The sequence below is a fragment of the Haemorhous mexicanus genome, chromosome Z (assembly GCF_027477595.1).
Source record: "Haemorhous mexicanus isolate bHaeMex1 chromosome Z, bHaeMex1.pri, whole genome shotgun sequence".
NCBI classification, from domain to species: domain Eukaryota; kingdom Metazoa; phylum Chordata; class Aves; order Passeriformes; family Fringillidae; genus Haemorhous; species Haemorhous mexicanus.
In genome coordinates, this window is record NC_082381.1 from 10,345,817 (window position 1) to 10,367,434 (window position 21,618).

Genomic DNA, 21,618 nt, shown 5'->3' on the forward strand with positions numbered 1-21,618 from the left:
AGTTCTTTTAACTCAGATTACTTGTTTGAAGCATTGTTCAAACTGAAGCCACTTCACTATTTTTTAAGAAAAATGAACAGAGAAACTGAATTTAATAAAAAACAAAGTGTAGTTCTCAATTTCTGTTTGTTCTTTTCTAACACCTGAATTTAAAAAGTGACAGTACACAAGAACAAATCTATTTCAACCTGAAGCTAAACATTTTTTGCAGTATACAGTTGAGTGACAAATCAGTTATTTACACCATTTCCTTTCTAGAAATACATGTATATAAATCACGATAAATATGTGTAGAGAAATAATGATTATTTAACTTAAAACCTAAATCTCCTGAGTGCAGATGGCCCACGATTCACACACCTTCAAATTCTCCTCCAATAACACAAAATTGGATTAGACAATCTCAGCCACTGCTGAAAAGGGCTGTTAACAAAACACAGCATCCACTTCTCCTTGCCTTTGGCTAATGAGCACTTCTCCAGCTTTTACTCACAATTCTCCACAGGTTGGACTCCAAAGTCCTCAACCTCTTTTCTTCAGGATTTGTCATTAAGATTTGTCCTTTTCAATTTAAACATTTCAAATTGTTGTCATTCAGAAAGAAGGAAGGGGTCAGCAATGGCACTAGGAGAACAAACACTTGATTGCTTTTGTCAAGTTAAACTCCAACTCTAATGACTCATCCAAAAAAAATCGTAAGATTTTTCATTGTCCCAAAATCATAATATAGGGTTAAAATATATTAACTCTTATCTTTTGTTCCATTGGGGTTTTGATATTTTTAAGCTTTTAAACCATGCATTTTTAAGCTTTTCCCCTAATGTTCACAATGGGGACTGACAAAATTTTGAGTGAAAGCTAAAATTCTGACTCAGCGAGGCAACTGTGGTAGGTATCAAATAAATAATAATTTTTTAAAAATCAGTAAAATGCATCCATTTAGCTTTCAAACCTTGTATATTACTGTTTAGTTTGGATGTTTCCCATACCAGTACTTCTTTTTCTTTAAGACATGACCTAAAGGGGTCTAGATTCTACTGATACAGACAGAGTGTCCATGCAAAAAAAGTGAAACATAATTAAAATTATATTTGATGAACATATACAGGAAGTAGACTATAACCTTAAGGAAGTGAAGCCCTACAAATAACATTATTTTTCACAGTTTTCTCCTCTGTAGCATTTAATTCCAGAACAATTTTCCCTGCCAAAAATCATATGCTAGCCCAGTAAAGCTAAATTCATCCCCTCACTCCTTAGAACAGCCTGAAACCTGTTTTTCATGTATAATAATCCAGTTAGCAACATCAGAAAGCTCGTCCTAAGTCCATTAATTGCCTTTCCATCACAATATGGTGGCAGCGAGCAGCTTTAATCCAATTTGTAAATAACATTGGCCAAAAAAAAAAAAAATTTTCCTCAATATTCCTGCTCAGCCTGCATTATTCTCTGCGTTCAGTAGGGCTGAATGAAAAGTGAGAGCTATTAACAGCTTTCTTTTTAGTAGCAATTAGCTAATTAATGGCCTTTTATGGGGCTGGCTCCTGTCACCACCCGCTCCAGCTCTGACTCAGGTCACCAGGCAGCACCAGTGAATCACAGGATTTGTAAAAGTGGAACTTTTATGATGCAGCTGAGACCTTCCCCTCAGCTTTTTCTGCCCCTCCCAGTCGGTCAGCTCCTCCCTGACAGGCAGAATCACTCTTCCCAGAAATTATCTCCTGCCCATTTGGGTTGAGGAAGAAGCCTCAGCAAGCCCAGACTTGTAATTATTCAGAAGGCATCTGTTATTTTTACCTCACCTTTCCATTTGCCTGCAGATACTGAGATTGCTCTCCTTGCAAGGCTGAGCTGGAAAACAATTGTTAACCTAAAATTCCAGGTACCTGTGAACAAACCACAACTTTTCAATCTCAACCAGAACACCTGAAGTGAGCTCAGGGGATGTGCATTTCTCATAGCAAGCCATATACAGCCATCACTTTGATGTCTCTCCTTACCAAAATGGTGCTCCTGTGTGTGGGGTTTTTTTGGTTGCAGTTTCAAAACTGATGTAAACACACAATACTTCCTTTGTTCACTCACAACTAGCAATTGCTTTATATTGGAGCTGTTATTTACAGCAGCCAGGTTTCAGGAGTTACACCCCATTTCAGCCCCACTGAGGCTCAGAGCACAGTCCTGTCTCTGTGGTTCTCCAGTCGAGCCAAGAAAGAAATAAAATGCAAGTTTATATGAGCCTTAGTACCAGAGTCAAAAGAAACTTCTTTCAAGGGAAGACTGGAAGTTTTATTCACTCAGACTGCCAACCTGAAACTGAAATAGCTGGAGGGCAAGGCTTTAAAGCAATTCCAGTCTGGACCAACTACATAAAGATTTTTAATATTTAAAACAGTTGCCTTCCCACAGGTCATAAGATTGTGCACTTGTCATACAATTGAGGAGAGAGAAAACAGTCTGGGTATGGAGCTGAGACTACTTTTTAATTAATTCAGTGGCCCAATACTCCTAAATTAACTGCATGCTTACAGCAAGGGGCCCAGCAGGGCTACCACATCTGAGATGTTATTAGGATCATGAAATATCCTAAGATTGATGATCCTGACGGGTCCCTTCCAAGTCCAGGTTCTGCCCCTGCAGAGGACAGCCCCAGCACTCCAACCCTGTGCCTGGGAGCGCTGAGGAAACATCTGACACCTGCAGCACAGGGCTGTCACAGGTGTTGCTGTGTTTTTATTCACAAATAAATAAAGCTGGTGCAGATACGACCAAAGGAGCACTCAAAGTTTTTCTCTTCATTATCCAGATCAGCAGGAACAGACCCATGAAGGTTAATGAACATAGCAAGGATATTCCTAATTTGTAACCAATCTTAAAAAGTTATATTTAACCTTTTAATCAACTTCTGTGGCCTTTTTTGAAGGAACAAAAAGAGAAGTGAATACACACGTTCACTTCTCATTTTGAGAAGCGAATGTAATTTTTACTTTATAAAAACAAGATGCCAGCAAAATTATCATGAAATTATACTGATCTAATAGCCTTGATTCCATGATAACCTTCAACAAGTTACAAACTTAAGTGTAATCTTAAGCTCATCTATGTAATATCTTCCTTAGTAACTAATGGACTGTCTTCGTGATACAAATATTTTTGCTTTTCAGATTCAGAAGAGGAAATGGATCAGTCTCAGCTGTCTAAAGATTTGCTAGAAGACTTAAATATACTGAGGAAATTATTTTAAAGATTGGCACAGAATATTTCCCAAGCAGTCTGCATTAGGCCACTACAGTAACTGCAACCCACCAATGCAAGTTCTGAAAGACACTTCCAAAAAAACAAATGAGATACAATAAAAGTGATGGCCTGCAACCAGGGCTGAACAGAAGCCCTTCATAACTCAGGAACTTGGTGAAAAGAGCAGTGCTGCAAGCTTTTCCAGCATATTGTCCAGTGGGTGAGTAACCAGCAGGAACCACCCTGTCCTGGACCAGCACTGCCTCCCCGCCTGCCAGCTCAGGCTTCACAGCAGCTCCAAAATCCACTGCTAAGGTACATAGGCAGGGACTAAAGACTGAGCTTAACTCCTTTTGTTTGCTTGTTTGTGAACCTGGATTGATGTCTGGGAGGAAAAAAAAAATGAACAAAAATGAAACAAGACACCATTCTCTGTTCAGTTCCTAAGACCATCAGAGCCAACCTCATGCTGTGTTTTACTTTAATTATGCAATCATCCTAAATATTCACACAATATTTCTTAGCTTTATTGAAATATAAACTTGTAGGGATAAAAAGCAGGCTGAGAAACATCAGACAACTTATACAGATACTCAGTGTTGCTACAGTGTGGTGATCATACGCTGCAGAAGATAATCTTATTAAATGAACTAACAGCTCACACACTGTGAATTTAAGGGAGATTGTCTCTTTTTTCACTTGTTTATTGTCTGGTTTCCACAGCAATACACTGCCTGTTTGTTTTGACCATGACATGGAGAGCACATTTGTTCAAGGCACTCTTTTCTCAGCTTTATACTGTACGTGCACTGATGGTCTCAGGCCAAAGGAGACGCAGGACTCCGAAAGCACAAAACCCAAAAGGATCCCAAATGAATTTTGGCCAGTCCCAAGTTTTAGAGCACCAAAATGTCAAGCTACAGCTGTTCTGCCTTAATAAAGACATGTACTGCCCAGCTTAACCCAGTCCTTCTCTCCATGTCCCTCTGAGAGAGGCTGATGACCCTGTGACAATTTATCTCACCCAGAGGTTTCCTGCTTTGCGTCCTTCTTTTCTCACCTCCATCTCCAGCCTCCAAACAGGCACAAACCACTTCACAAAAAAACAATGTTTCACACAATTTTACAACACCACAACTATTCTTATTCATTCACAGAACTGCCACCACCAAGAGTTTACAGGGAGAAAACAGTAATTTGTTTTTTCCTGTCTCAAAAAGCACCAAATTCAAGACATTAAATATACCCATTTCACTTCCAGTGTCTAAGTTTTGACCTTTGCTCAAGTCTCTCCAATATAGAAAACTGATGGTAAAAGCTGCAAGCCCAAACTCCCCTCAAACCCTTTCAAGAGGCTTCCTCTGAAGACATTTTAAAATATTTCTCCAATTTCCAACAACTCTTTCTGCTAAATTCTAAGGTTGCTCTCATGTTTTGGTTTGAGGAGATCACATCTTTCAACTCACTTTTATTATAAAAATCAAGAAACTGCCTAGTTTCCTCCTGACAACCATTTCCACCACTTGGAAAATGCACTCAGACACTTTTTTTTGCTCTCCATCTCAAAGTAACACCTCATTTCTTCACTCTGCAGATGATAAGCCCAAACACAGATATATGAGTCAAGAGCCACACCACTGCCCTGACACTTCTGAAAACCTTTGCTTTCTGATACGACTTTCATTCCTGGATTTTATTCTGCCTTACCTAACTCACCAAAACAGGGGAATGAAATGCAGAACTTGCATGGGAGGTTCTCATTTCAAAGCAAGGCAAGGATCAAGACAAAGAGTAACACAAGATATAAAAAACCAATGTGGGAATTCACTGACATTTTATTCACTGAACATATGAAAACACAGCACTGGATACCTCAAGGACACAACCTGCAGGAATGAAATCCTCACATTTCATGGAGACTATCTACAGTAGACATGAAACATACCACATATATTTTAGGCTTGAACAACAAGTACAGATGTAAGAACCACAGCCATTACTTATTTCACTGAGTCTCAAATCCTCAGACATTTCAATAGAAATAATTAAATCCAGCTTTCGTGTAGAATATGGAAACCTCTGCAACACTACCTCAAAAAAAATCTACTGTGATATTCTTCATCCACAGATTTCCTTAGCAATCTTTTTTTTTTTTTTTTTTCACTTTTAGGTCAGTCTAAGTGATCCTGACATTCTTTTCTTTGGACATGAGTAGCTATAGGGATGTAAGCCTTCATCCTGTCCTGCAGAGGGATTTTTTTTGTAAAGGAAATTTACCAGCCAGAATTACATTTTCATTCTGTAATCCCTTTAGTATTTTAGCAGACTTGCCTATTACTTTAATTCCAGACTGACTACAGCACAGGCAGCTTCAGATTTCAACACCAACAAGTGGGATAGGATACCCACTGCATGCTGACAGAACAGTAGCACATTTTCAAGTCTTCTATAACTTCCCATGGATTTAGCATTAAAACCAGACTTGAGCAAGCCAGAAATCGCTTCAGCCAATTCTTTCTGCTCTCTTGGACACCATTTATTTGAGGAGAATGGTAACTTAAATGTTTTCATCTATGTAATATCTTCCCTAGTAACTAATGGATTGTCTTTGTGACACACAAATATTTTTGCTTCTCAGGTTCAGAGGAGAAATACTAATGGAACATCTTGGTCTGCTCTGAAGTGATGGCAACTTTTTTCAGCATTATTCAGAAACCCAATAAGCCTAAGAAGAATATAAGCCTAGCAAAATTCACAGAACATTTTTCTCAAAGAAAGCATTTCTTCTCTTAATTCTATCAGTTGCGGGTTTTTTTCATGATGTTACTCTGATTATCTTCTGTAAACTCACTTTTTCTATCTAGTCTTTTGTACTTTGACACTCCCACTTCAGCAGGAAAAGCCTCACTTAAACGTGCTTTCTAAGCAAGAAACAGTGAGACTTTTGATCCTTTAAATGCTTTAAATCTTCTTGATATAGATCTATGTACTTGATTCAACCATCTGTATGGTCTTTATTACCTTTTCTAAAGGCAAGGCAGCATAAAGCAAATTAAGCAAACAAGAATCAATCACCCTTTATATCTGTGTATAGGAAATCCACCATAATCTGCACATAGAGAACACACAGCTAAAGAAACGAAATCAAAGATATTGGCTTTGTTATTAAAAAAAAAACAAAAAACCCAAGTCGACATTCCCATTATTAACTCGCAGCATTATTAATTCCATCTCATGTTTCTGTAATATTTTAATACCTCACTTCAGGGCAGCCATGAAGAATTTTCATAACTTCCAGAGTGATGGGAAGACAGATATGAGGTTAGCTCTGAACTCCAAAACTCCCATGCAGCAGCCCAGGCTGCTGCCAAAAGACCACAGATGGATGCCATATGAGCAGCTGAGACCATGATGCTGAAGGAGAGCCATGGAAATTCTTTGCTTGTAATGTACTCGTGCAGTTCCAAGGTGTAACATGCACCAAACTCAGTCTTTTAGCAGTTTTAATCTTCATCTTGATAATTTTATAGCTGTGCTCAGCAATAAGCTTCGGGGAAGAGACTCAAAAAAGCAAGGTGACAGAAAATTAAAGTGAAAACATTGCAAAAAAGGTGAATGTTACAAACAGACCATGAGAGACAGAATCGGTTTCGAGATTTTTTTTTTTAGCTGATTTTTTGTGCTAATAGAATTTAGTGCAAAAATGTAATTATGTTTTTCTTTACAAATCCAGACATTGATTTTATTTCAGTGACTTTTTTTTTTTAAGGAAAGGAACAGGCTTTCACTTCTGTTCAGAATGAGGTCTCCAAGTTACAAGCTATCTGTGAATTAAGTCCTTTTGTCATTTGATAATCAAGAACTGTCTGCAGAGAGAGCCCAGAAACAGTTCCTCTAATACTCCTAAATTGCATATGACTAATCCAGGGGAGTGGGGTGGAAAAGGGGGATGGAAATCTGCCTGGGCTGAGTCACTGTGAAGGCACAGTAAAGAATGACTGCTGTACAAGTCCAAAGCTATTGAGACATAAATTGGCTGACCTAGTAGCCAGTTTTTAAGGCTTAGCACAAATATGAGAAGTGAGCCCTCCCTTGACATCTCACACTTCCCCTTTCAACAAATGAAATTTCTAAGATACACTGAGAAATAATTTTCAACTTATGAGGACGCCACATAGCTGAAATGATCAAAATTTAGAAGCCTCAAACTGAAAAGCTGCTGCTTCAGCTGTGTTTGATTGTTTGCTCCAACAGGATCCAGCTAATGGACTGAACAATAAATAGTATTTCTGAAACCCAAACTCACTTGTAATTGTGTTTGACAAATAAGTTAAAAGTTCCAGGTTCTTTTTCTTGGCTGTCTGCTGTACTGCTGACTTAAGTGCTGCACATCACTCTCTCTCAGCAGTGAGAACTTCCTCATGTAACACTTGGAAAAGGTAAAACAACAAAAAAGGCTGAAATTCTTCAGGGCATACGTACACGAAACCTCCCAAAGTATGAGAAGGCCAACCAGGCAGATAGATCAGCTTTTAAAGTCACCACAGAGAGAGGACTATGAAAAACTGATTTCAGGAAAAAACCCAGCATTTTCATAGTGTTAATCCCAGTGGAAACTTTGGCAAAAAGATTTTTTTTTTTTTTTTTTTTGGACAGAAGTGTCCAAACTGAAATATCTAAAACAGCACTTCTATAAAACTAGTGTCCATGCCATTGCCTGCAACTGCTCTCATCCCCACCAATTACAATAGTGCAAGCAGTAAAACAAAAGAATCCTATGACCTAAAATGCTCTGAAACAATCATTTGAAGGCTTTATCTACAGAATGTTTTAAAATTAGCTTCCATTCCCATGGGAAAGACCTGATGGAAACTCAAGATCTTGTCTATCTTCCATAGGTGTCAAGTTGATAATGAATGGAAAATTTAGGACCTGCTAAACAGCTGGGCAAGCTGGACCTGCTAAACATCTACTGCAAGCAAAAGATAATCCTTGGAAAACAAACACTGAAGGAAAGGAGATCCTATCTCTCAAACAACTCTCCTTAGCCCATGGCTATGAATACTCACTCTTCTTCACTGAGGAGAGCAGCTGGGACCTGTAACAGGATAAGCTCCCAATTTAAATGCCCAACTTCAGGGCAAACCAAGAGTCCATTCAGACATCACTTGGGAAATCCTTAATTACTGGGGGGGGAAAAAAAAAAAAAAGAAAAGCCCTACAGGGCTCAAGCATGTCTTAGCTACAACTTCAGGTTTTATTGGCACCTTCTTTTTCTAAAGTAAAAATGCATGTTCACTTCTCAAAAGGCATGTTCCTTCAGAAAAGGCCACGTAAGTCACTCAACAGGTTAAATTTACTTTTTCAAAACTTGCTGTAAGTTTCCAGTGGGGTTTCTGTAGAAATACCAGAACATTTCAGCTAATAAGGTAATTGTGCAATCCAAGCAGTGTTAATGTAAGAGACAGAGTTAGCTCCTAAACTACCAAAATTTTGTAGCTTGGCTGTTAGCAGCAGGCAATCTATGCTATTTGTCAGCAATAAGGTGTTTCTGAGTACTACCCTAAAGCTTTAAGAACAAACACAGTCTCCATCTTGTCACACAGTCCTCAGAAAACAGTAATTACACAACACTCATGATGGATTCAAACAAATAGCACAGACTGACACCACATAAATGTTACCTCTGCACTATAAATTCACTTTTCTGAATTCTAAGAAACATACAAAAAAATGCTTTCCCACACTTTCCCCTGCATATCCCATGGCATATCCCAATGTTCAAAAACCAATTTCAGGATATCTTTGACTTAGCTGCTGCTTTAGCCTTAGAGCAAAATACAGATTTCCTTCTCAAATCAATGCACACCCCCCTGATCTAAGGCTACAGAGAGCTCAATATAGCCTGGAGAACCTGAGGTTGCCATCATATACCAATAAGTTGTAACATTTCACATCTAATTTTAAAAAGAGTTCCTATGATAAAGACCACTCTCCCTCGACTGCCATTTTCTCTTCAAAAGCACTAAAACAATAAGGCATAGAGGTTTTTTTGTCACCCACCAGACTATTGAAGCATTAACAGCTTTATGGAGAAACCCACATGAATTTTTCAATAAAAATTACTACATTTCTTTTACCATATGGAAATATATTTCTTTCCAATGTCATGGTCTGGATCAGGTTTAAAGTTGCAGCTGAAAGGAAAACACTCCTGTGTCTTGGAATTGATGTTATTTTCCTAAACCATGTGACCTGACATGTAGGGACTTTAATTTCTTTTTTAATTAAAGTAGCTGCCATTTGTTGAATGACATCATTTTCCATGCTCAAGTACATAAAATACCCAGTTTTGTAACTGTCACCAAGCAGAACCTGCAGAGTCACTCACACACCATGAAATACAAGAGTTTCTTCAGGTACAAGCAACAGCGAACTAAAAATTAATTGACTAACATGCAAGACTGGCAGATAATTGAGAAATGCACTGCACCCAGTTTTGATTAATCAATATCAAGTATGTCAGATGTGGTAAATTAAACAATGAGCAGTTGCAGAATTTTGTTGACCTCTGTGCAATCTCACAGTGAGCCTCCACTACAAAATGATGGTGTCATGAAATTTTAACCTACTAAAGACAGACAGACACGTCACTGACTCAGTTTTAAGCTTCTCTTTTTCAATAAGGAAACTAACATTCCTGAAGGAGCAGTATGAGAAACTGAGTTTAGACAGATAGATTTTGTCCAAATCTGGTTTAAACCCTTAAAAGTGCAATTAAGAAAAATTTAAAGATTAAATTTAAAATATAAAAATCTTTTATAAGAAAAAATTGGTTTGAGAAGGGAGAAAGGTCCAGGGTGGTTGTCTCACCAGCTCTAGGGATACTGGGATTAACTAGCTCAGCTTTATCAAGCACCACAGCACTGTCAGAAAAGAGACATTTCTTCCTACCACACTACTGACTTTCATAGGAAAAAGAAACCACAAGCAAACCCACAACAAAATATTAAGCTGTCAAGAGAAGACAAACTATTGTTAAAGCAAAACACCTTTAATAACTGCCATTAAAAATTTACAAAAAGTTAACAGGAGTTGTCTTTAAGGTCCATACCAGCCCTAATGATTCTATTATTTTGCAAGAAATAGAAAAGATAAAATTGAGTGTACATTTATGACTATATATCATTATACACACATGATTTATTCGTAAATCATTCAAATATCATGACCATCATCTCTGAAACACACACATTCTCAGAGCACTGCCTGGCACACTTCATCTCCTGGCTCTCACCAGGGGAATTAACACTATCTCAAACACATTTGCATTCTCTAAGAGCTCTTTGAGTACCCAGCAAAAAGAACCAGCAAGAAGTTACGGAAGCTTTAACACAATGAAGAAATTGTTCAGAAAATACGTGGAACAAAAAGCTCATGCTTTTGTAATATGAAGAAAGGAGCACAACAGATGTGAAATGGTTTAGTGGATGTTTCTGTTTAGACAGACCTGGAAAATGGAGTCTCCTAACAAATAAAAGATAGCAGGCAATTCCTACAGGCTTAACAATTCTCCACAACGACTCTTGATTTGTTATTATTACCACAAAGCTCTTTAAACAACTCGGACTCTGAATAATATACACAGAAGTATGAGAGATTATGGATAAAGGTACTAATTCCAGAGAAGTGGCACCCTCTGGAAGCTTGTTACCCCGAGCTGACGTGGTGGGGTTAGGCAGAATGCACGTGTAACTCTAATTCTGGCATCCTGCTGATTATGTATACTGCTCCTGCTAGCCTCTCCACAACAGTGGTCTTGATTAAAGAGCATTGTTCAGGAAGGGGAGCACATGCATTTGCAGATGGCATAAACATGCTGCAGTGACTAAACAATGTTTGATGAGCACATGCAGCCCTGGCAGAGCCTCAGCTTGTGTTCTGCAAGCCTTGCCTGACAAATTTGAGATAAAACACACAGCTCAGCCATGAGGGGCAAAGGCAGCAGCTCCCCACTCCCAGGCCTAAAAACAGTTGGTAATAAAGGTGTGTAAACAGATGTCATGCTCCTCAGTTTTAGGTATTAGCCTGTCCCACAGAAGTTAAACCCAAAATCAGTTAAGTCTCTGGTGTCCTTCATCTTGTGTTTGGGTTTATCAGTGGGGGAGTGCTCAGTTTTTACTAGACTCTGATCCAAAAAAATACTACTCTTATTCTCTCCACATTTAATCTGCCCTGATTACTTCCCACAAATGAAGATTCTCAGTGATAGTGGATAAGATCAGTCTTATCCTCTGTAAGTTTACAGTCTTGGTATTCAACAAAGAAAATAGTTGTTTTAAAAAAAATTGATTTTAAAAAGTTCTGGAGACCACATTTATAAAGCAAAAATTAAAGGACTGGTATTTGCATGTTCTTCTCCTCAGAAAGAATGTCCTTTTTGCAATCATGCTGGTTTTATCCCCAGATTACATCACTGAAAAAAGAACTGCTAAACTGTAATTATGTCAGGTAACTAACAGAGATAACAGCCCCCCTTCCACTGTTTAGCAGAGCATTTCTGCTACCACGTGTCCACAGAAGGATCCTTTCCCAACATCTTTAGTGATTTACCCATGGCCTGCAAGGATTTTTGGGAACAAAAACATCTTAGTTATATAGTTTACAGGCTTTTCAAGCTAGCACACCCACATAAGAGCAGGCTGGTTACTTCTCTGATCTCTTGAACACAGGCAACTTATATTTTGTCATTTACAATCAAGGAAAACATGGGCTTTGCCCCTCATCACAGCTAACAAAACCTTCAGGTGGTCCCAGAAACCTAACAGTTTTCTTGGCATACAAATCAGTGCATATAAAACCAAAACAAAAACTATATATATATATATTAATGCAGTCCTTACTTCAATTCCTCATTTTTGCCATGTCCTAGGCAATGTCTCACTAGTATTAAATAAGATGAAAACTACATTGCTCAATGAATTTCAGTCCACCAAATCAGTAACACAGGCAAAACCAAAACTGCAGTGGTGAATGGCTGATTTAGAAAATCCCAGCAGGTCACAGGACTACAATTTTAACTCCTTTGTGAGTCCAGGGAAGTAAAAGATGACAGTGAATTATTCTACTTTCAATTATTAGCAAAAAAAACCTCACCAAAATTGGAAATAAAACAGTGCTTGTGAAGGCCAGACAAGTTCACATTTTTTCATAACTATGCATCTTCCCCACATTACCTCAGGCTTAGACCTCTCACCTAAATCAGAACTTGCTAATCAGTAGCTCAAGTTAGTCTCTAAAGGCTACAATAGGTAAATCCTTTTCTTTTCTATTTTTCTCTTTTTTGTTTTTCCCTGAGAGTGATAGTGTGATTCAGTTGAGAGGAGAAAAGTACAGACTCAGGATAGACTGAAAGAGTAAGAGTCAGGTTTATTCCAACCAAATAGCAAAATTCATCCCTGATGTTGCTGGGATGAATTATCTATATAGAACAAAAAATTCTCATTTCAGCTGGAATTGAACACGTATGAAACACAACAGCAAGGCAACAAGTTCCGTGTAAATTAATGGAAATAAATCTCCCATTGTTTTGCAAGATGTACAGCCATCAATTAAATGAGCAAAGAACTAGTATTAGAAAACTTGACTGCTTCCAAATCCTAGTTTTTGGCACCTCTGCTGCCCCTAAGAGTATTGACAATGTTCTGTTACAAATCTGTGTTAAGCTAATAGCCTACAGGTATCATTCACACACTGAAAGGACAATGTGCTTTTATGAACGGAACATAAAACAGTACCTCAAACTATTAAAAAACCCAAAAGCTTAAGACTTATCTGAGAAAAACACATGCACAAAGACTAGGATTTGGGTTCCCAAAATAAGAAAAAAAACAGTTACGCTTTGTACCCAACAAAGCAGTTAACATCTAATTTTTCATGAAATGTCAGGCACTATTTGCAGAGGTACCTGAGAGGAACAAGAAGAAAAGAGGATGAAACAAATAATCTTCTATGGAAGAGCTTTTTCCTGGAATGGTACTACCCAGAAACCTACTCTTGAAATTGTGTGATGTACCTGCCTTTCTCAGAAACATATTTTTTGCAAGAGAACCACATCTTCCAGTGGGACTAAAATATTTCAGAGCAACTCTAATTAAATCTTCTACTCACCAGCTCCAAATCCATGTGCAATCTGGCGTTTAAATTTTAAAACTCAAAGATGCTTAGCCTTTGTCCTCATGATAAAAAACACCCATTCCACATATTGACATGTAACAGGCAGTAATTAACATTCTGTCAAATCCTTTGGGCAGGCACAGCACCTCACAGGGTTTTTAGGGAACCAGCAAACTTATGGTAGTGCCATTCCACCAGAAAAAGAGCTGATCTTGCTCTCCTCACTGGACACAGAAATTAGGGACTAGTCTTCACTTTTAAAAGAAAAATTCATTTTTATCTGTGTCTACTAATACAGACTGAATTCAGAGTGGAAAACCAAAGATATGTGTATTTTAAATCACTGCATAATAAGGCAAGAAATCAACAGGAAGTGTAACACTTTCCTCACTGCACATTCTGCAGCTCCCTTATTTCATCATCCCATCATGCCACAATATTTCCATATTTGTCACTTGTTAAAAAATGCAAGACATCCTGAGTTTGCCCTTTTCTTACATTTCAAGACATCTTCTGTAACTGCAGCAGAAGTACTAGAGGTGTTGAAGTTGCTCTGAGAGGGTTTAAACATATCCATTCAATATTTTATACTGGAAAAGGTGCTGTTTTAGTGAACCTAAGAGTTAACATGAGGTTGAGAGCTCTCCAGTGCCTTTGCAGGTAGAAAGATGAATGCTTCCTCTGGAGCTGTGAGAGGTGTGAGAGTTTCTGAAGAACCACTGGTGAGATTCCTGTTGGTTTACAGGCCCTGGCTGCTGCTCATCCTCACAGAAAATACAGGACTGTGGTCTTGCAGTGAAGGTTCAGAGCCCACACACAGTAATCTCTTTTCCAGAGCACCTACTGTCCCCTGTAATTTGTGTTTGGGAAACTAAAGCTTGCCAATATGCCATGATTTAAAGATTTCTTCCTCCTAAAAGGAAAGCATTTGCAAATGAAAGCAAGCCTTGATGTCCACACTGGGATTTGAAATGCTCAGCAGGTATTCCAAAAAGGGAAAATCTGAAAAAATTGAGAGGAGAGGAAGGGAGGGGAGACAACACAATAACACCAAGAGGAAGAAAGGAAAACTGACAATTTTTCTTGCACAAATCCAAATCTGTTATTTTATGAACATGTTAAGTATACTTGAAATATGTTTAGACTCTCATTGTACTCAAGAAGTACAATGAGTGTAATTTACAGTACACCTTCAAGCACCTAAACTACCATTTTTGTCCAATTGGATAGGTCTAGTGAAATACACAGATCCTAACAGGTTGAGAAAAAATGAGGAGAATTTATTCATCACAGTGTTTGATCCCTCCTCTTTCAACAATACCAGTTTTAAAGGCATAAATTGCCAGTATTTTAAATTAATTTCTCCAAACTACTGCTTATCAGAAGTAGCAATCACATACATAATCTACTAGCTAAGCAAGGAAAATAGCAGACTTTAATTAATTCACCAGGATTTCTGTCACACTTTGTACAGACACACCTTGTAGGTGAATTGTACATGGCAGGGAATCACTTTCCACCAGAAATGGTTTTTCTTACCTCAAGGCTACAGAAGTGATGCACTGCATTTCCAGTGTACCTGAAATATCTGAAGGTACACCTGAGGTGAGCTGGGGAAAATCATGTGGCACTCAGAATTCTGAGATTACTTACAAGATAACACTTAATGTTTCTATTACATAAGGCACATTAGAAGCCAGCTATTTCTAAAATGGCCTTCCAAGAAATCCATTCAAGTGTCCACTCTCAGTGTCCTGAAGTACACAGACATTAAGTTATATAAGTGTCATTACTTTCACACTGACCTAAAGATTAATCATTTCATCTTCCTCTCTCCTCAGCTGGTGGAATTGCCTGGGAAACAACCTGAACTCCCAGTGACCTTTGCTAACCAAACAACACATCCTCAGTGGTTTGGAGCAAAGTAACTACTGAGACCTTGAACCAAGATAGTTTGGACAGCACAAAGAGCTCTACCAACTGCATTTCTCTCAGACAGCATGCTGTGAAAAGTTTTGGTTAGCACAAGCTTCTCCAGCTTTTTTTTCCCAACTTTTAGTAAACCTATAATGAACTCACTGGCCCGACCAGGGAAAAGCAGCCACAGGAAATGGGGGAGACAAATAACAGCATCACTTCCATCATCCTAATTAGCAACAGTGCTGCATCTAAGGTGGAATTTGTTAAGCTCTTACCCTCCCTGTTTACAAACTTAAGCAAAAGGCAAGGAAAAAAAAAAATCCCAGAGCCTGTCACATTACTGTAAAAAAAGAGACTGCTAGCACTCAAATAACTGTTTATCAAAGGCTATTTAGTCTATTTAATTGCCAGCCCCAAAGAAAAGAAAAAAAAGAAAGAGCTTGCCGGATTTCCATTATTTATTATATGTGGAGTGACTCGCTGAAGCACTTGGAAAGATTTACTTCCCAGTGGTCACCTACTTAGATCAAGCACTAAATCACTGCCTCTGTGGCTGGTGTTTGTTTAGGTGGCAGCAGTTGAGCTGGACCAGCCTCCCCGGCCCCTCGCTGGGGTCTCCGTGTGTGTGGCCTGTCCGGGGCTGCAGCTGGATCCGCACACAATTCCCACTGTGCTCCACAGACATTGTTATTCCAGGGTCCTTCCCGACACCCCAGGCACCCCAGACATGGCTCCCAAAAGGCAGAGCCACCTGTCCTGAGGGAGGTAAATCACAAACACACCGGGATTTTCACCAAATGCGTTGCAATTCTCACAAAAACACATCGGGATTTTCACTGAACCCATCGGGATTTTCACCAAAGGCGTGGGGATTTTTAAAGGCAAAACTTCTTAGGCTCAGCTGCACATCCCGAGGCACAGCCAGAACCACTGTTTCTAAAGCTCAGACATCATTATCTCTCCCAACCAACACTTCAAGATAAATAAGGAGTAAAATCCTTATGAACACTCCTTAAGATAAATTATTTTTCTTATTCTGTTACTTCTAAGAATTACAGACAGCCAGGACATTACAAAACAAACATGTTACACTGTGCTCCCTCTAAATAAGACAGGAATTCTTCATGACTTGGGGAAGTTTTCCATCCATTCAAAACCCAAACCATCAGCACTCATCCCTTACATAAACCTTACATACACATCATTATTATATACTGATGATTATAAACACTTTTTAAATTATATGAAGATACAGATTTGTTTTCATTCCATCAAAGCAGTGTAGGAGTAGGTGTAACATCCTTTTACAGTTCATGGAAGGAACCTATTTGCTCATTAACTGAACAACAGGTGAATCAAACACCTTGTTAAGTCATCAAATGTACTACACTGCCAACACAGATAATTACCATGCATTTTTCATTTCAGTCCCTTTCAAAGCAATGGGGCTGCCACCAATTCCTCCAGAAAACACCTGGGCAGTAAAACAAATTTCCATATCAGAAAACTTTCCCAGTAATATGCCTATGTTTTCCTTTGGTTAACATCACCCCACTATTTTTATTTGCACTCCTACAGACCACCCAACACAATTTTGGCACATAATTAGTTGTTCTGGAAGCAGAGCTTTAGCAAGATGCGACAAAGAATGTAAAACTTATTTCAAATATCACGGTTTGGTACGGCCATAAAAACAAAGAATCAAAGATTTATTGTCATTAGATTTGCCAATCATTAGTCCCACGTGGGATGGAGAACTATGACAGAGCCCAGCTCTGGAAGTTACTGGGCACAGGTGAGTGCCGGTCATCAGCATCATGTTCTAGGCAGTTCCCATTAAAACTAATTAAAATAATCAAATTTGTGTATATAAGCATGCATATATTTCTAAAAAAATAAGGCAAGGCATGTTATTGATTTTCTAAGACTACAAAATTTATTCTCAGGCATCCATATACGAATTTCATGAAAAGATTTTGCAATACCTTTTACTTACATGGATTAATAAGCATTTTATAGCTCCAAGTGTAATGTAATAATGAATTTCAGAAGTTTTTGCAATTTTTTTACTAAAAACTGTTAATTATTAAACTGATAATAGAGAAGCACTGAGTTTAAGTCTCATGTTTAAGCTGCAGAGTAGTTTCTCTAGGCTTCCTCTGCACTAAATTTACATTTAGCTGAATATCAGCCCTCTTGATGTAGAGAGCCCAGGAAGACCAATTTCCTAATGTGGTGCTGAAAGACAGAGATCACAAATACTTCCACAGAGAGTTTGCAAAACGTTTGGAACATATTCCATTTCACACCTGAAAGCTATTTCTAACACCCAATTCTATTATTTAATTCTATATAACTGCTCTGGCAATTTTATTTGTAGGCATTAGTTTAGTACAGAAGGAAAAAAAAAAAAAAGGGTGCATTTTCAACCAAGAAACCCTATCTTATCTAAAAACATGCTTTCAACACCCAAATTTAAAGCATACATAGGAATCAAGGTTCTTTGTATTTTCAGCTTCTTTGGCCAGATTATTATTTTCCCAAATTGACATAAAGTTGTTTTCATACAAGTTAAATTCCTCACAAGCCTTAATTGATGGAAACATGTATTAGGTGACCCCACAAACTCGAGGATGTTTTCACTTAATAAAAATACAGAATGTATTTAATCCAGCTTGCATTTAGAACATGTGTGACATAGAGCAGAAACCAAAAAAAAAGGATTCTTAACCTTACAGCCCTCAATTTCTGAGTTCAGTTTGGTCCCAAACTTTCAACATCTTTGTGAACAATCAAACAGCTCACAAGGTTTAAGGTCAGTATGGCCTTGGGTAAATTCACAGAAATACTTATAATGCAGACTGGTAGATTTACATGCCCTAACTTTTGGCTCCTCAAGAGCCAAACTCACCTGAAATTTCCTATACTGCACAAGAAAAATGACATGTAAAATAATTTAAAAATATAGAGGTACAAACTGGGATATTCATCTTAAAATTAGCTTCTTCTTTAGAAAAGTTTTAATACAGCAAAGCACAACCTGAAATATCCAGAAGTGTCCAAAGATACAGATAATACTGGCTTCTTTCCAGTTTTAAGAGAATCCTTCTGTTTGCAGCCAAGCAAGCAGCATGGAACCACTTTCCCATTTGCAATTTAATGCAACAATTTCAGCTTTAACTTCCAAAATATCTAAAGTAGTTGAAAAGTTAATTTTAAAACTACGTTTTAGCTTTTGAAAATAATCTTGCCTGAATTTTATTTTTTTTTTCTAATTTAGGTGAGTAGTACAGAGAGGGGACAAAGGAACAAGTAAAACTAAAGTGCACAGGAGGCTACAGTTTGAAAAGAGCAGCATCCACCCCAAACCACCCACTTTCTTTTTAGCTTGGTCCATGCAAGAGCTCACAACACTCATTCAATCTAGAGTGAGTATCACACATCTGATTTTGAAGATCATAATACAAAAATGTGTTTCATTCTCATGGTTTAACAGTCAAATTTAAACATTTATTTACTTACAGAGCCGTCTTTCAGGTTCCTTTCATAGGAGAAGTGACAGGCCTTATTCTGCTCATCTCTTGAAATCACAAAGTTGTATTTGCCAGCTAACTCTTCTCCAGCTATCAGTGCTTTCCTCAGCTCTTCCACATATTTTTCTCTGTCCATTTCTATGTCAGCAGCCTCCCTAGAAATGTCTGATTCAGACACTACCAGAAAAAGACATGTGAGGAATAAATATCCTTATGTGTGGGAACAAGTATGTGCATTATACATTACATACAAAGCATCTATTAATATACATTCACATATATAAAATACTGTATCTATATATTTGCTATATATATAAATAGTGCACATATTGTATATATGTTTACTATATATATATCTAAGTATATATATATATATTTATAATTTATTAAAAAAAATATATGATATACAGACACACACTGACTAGATGACCTTTAAGGTCCCTTCAACCCAAGGCATTCTGTAATTCTGTGATTCAATGAAATATCAGGAGATTATTCTTCCCTTGAACACACATTGGTGTGTCATTTCCACTGGTGGAACTGTAGCAAGAATTCTGGGGTTTTCAGGAGTCCTGTTCCCTTTTTTCCCCATCTGAAAATTATTTCTTTATTGCTACTGATCCACAATTCTAGTTGCCTAAAGTCACCCAAAACAGTACAGAGTGAAATGTGGAATTCCTTGAGCGTGAGGCAAAAAGGAGTAGAAAAAGGTAAGTTTGAAATATTTATAGAGGAAGTGCTTGTCTGGAACAGTGATTTCAATACTGAGAAGATAAACTCTTAATAACAGTAAGAAAGTCATAAAAAGAAAGACACTAAAATACTGCAATGGAGCACTGTGGGTTTGTTGGTTTTTGGGTTTTTTTTCCCTGTATATGCTGCATGTTCCTTTATGATTTAAAACCAGCAGAACCGATCAATCATTAGGGAAATATGATATGCATAAATCCTCATAGATGTATTTCTTTAACCCAATACCAAGGTAAAACACTAGATTACATTGCATATTTGTGTGCTTCTCCTCCCCTCCAATATTCACTGTTTTACCTCTCTCCTTAAGCAGTACTCCTAACACATTTCATCATCACATTAAACATACAGAACCCATAAAAGACAACTCCATCAGCAGCTCTCACTCTCTCCCTGGTAGGTCTTGCCAAGGAAAATAATCCACAGCATGAGAAACCCAAAAGGGATTTCCCACAGCAAGAATATTCTGACCATTGCTTTCCCTCCCTCCAGGTTTTGAATTTAAAATGGAAGCAGTCTCAAAAATGATGTAACAACTTTAAAAAGTGACTAAAATGTTTTGTTGAATGAAAGCACAGTTCAGTACAGTAGGAAAGCCTCATGCATAACATCAAACCCCAATGAAATTATTCAAGGGACTGAACAGAAGAAATTCAGTAAGAATTCAGAAATTCAGTAAGAATAGAAATAGAAATTTAGTAACAATTTCTTAGAAAGGGATCAGATTCTTCCAGAACAGAAAAAAACCTTACTTGGGATGAGCACCCAATGCTCACAGCAGAACTATTGTGGGTTTCTTTCTTTCCTTGTTAATGGAGTGAGGTCATCCTGCTTTCACTGCCCCTCTGTTTAGGGAAATCATTATCCTCCATTCTACCAGATGCAGGAACTCAACAAAATGAGAACTGTGTTTACCTATTTTTTCTATACACTCACAGCTATAGTGGCACAGCCTTCACTTGCAGAAATAATAATCATCTTTCTGTGAATTCTAAACTGGGGATTTTGAAGTCACCTAAGAACGAGAAGAATCTTCTCATTAGTCCCACGTGGGATGGAGAACTATGACAGAGCTCAGCTCTGGAAAAACTTTTTTTTTTTATTTTTCAAAATAACTTGACTTTACTCCTGTCAAGCCAAGAAAGAAAAACCTTTCATTACCAGGAATCAGGACTGGAATACATGTATTTGCCCTGATCAATGGAGTGTTCGAAATGCTAAAAGGAATATGGAAGAGCAGATTTAATTTATGTGCTGATTTTAATTTACATTTATCTAATCTCAGACCTATACGAAAGCTTGGCTTTTGCAGGAACTGAGGAGGAACAACATCCTCAGAGTAATGAGAAGGACGAAAGGATCTACATGGATACTTCTTATGATTCAGACAGTCCAGAAAATGGATTTGCCTACAATTTGCTCAAAATAAGTAATTCTCTCCTCCCTCGAAATACTTTTGTTACTGAGAGAAGGGCTTTTGATCAAGTATTTGACATTTTTCAAGGACTTTTTCCTCTGGGTATGAATGAGAGAATCATGCACAAATGCAAAGACCCATCCTCTTACTGAGGGGTTTCAGAGAAGGGGAAAAATTCCACAGGCTAAGTTTTTCCCACTGATAATTTATTGTCCCTTTTCCTTCCCAAAAAAAAAAAATCACTTCACCATGAAATACAGCTACCTTTGCCTATTTAAATTCCATGAAAATATTTTAAAAACATCTGCAATTACAGGCTTTAGGGACTCTAACTTGCAAATGGAACTTGCGCATACATTTGCTTGAGAATCTGGAGAAGACAGAGAAGTGTTACTTCAGCAACACTCCAAGAAATTATACATTCTTGAGAAAAAACAAAACATTGCATATCCATGTGCTGAATCAGTTAGTTTTAGCTTTGACACACAATCTCTCCAGATTTCTCTGGCCACATCCCAGAAGATCATGAACCTCACCTCCTCCACCACTGGGGACACAACGCCCATGGAATTTCCATACAAGCTG

At 37.9% G+C, this 21,618-nt stretch overlaps 1 protein-coding gene across 1 annotated transcript in view; it reads right to left on the reverse strand.

Annotated features, from left to right (window-relative positions):
• XRCC4 (X-ray repair cross complementing 4) overlaps positions 1-21,618 on the reverse strand; it is an 89,394-nt gene that overhangs the window by 52,422 nt on the left and 15,354 nt on the right. The window contains exon 3 of the mRNA XM_059873233.1: positions 18,856-19,043. Coding sequence (XP_059729216.1) covers positions 18,856-19,043 — 188 coding nt within the window. The remainder of the gene's footprint in view (positions 1-18,855; positions 19,044-21,618) is intronic.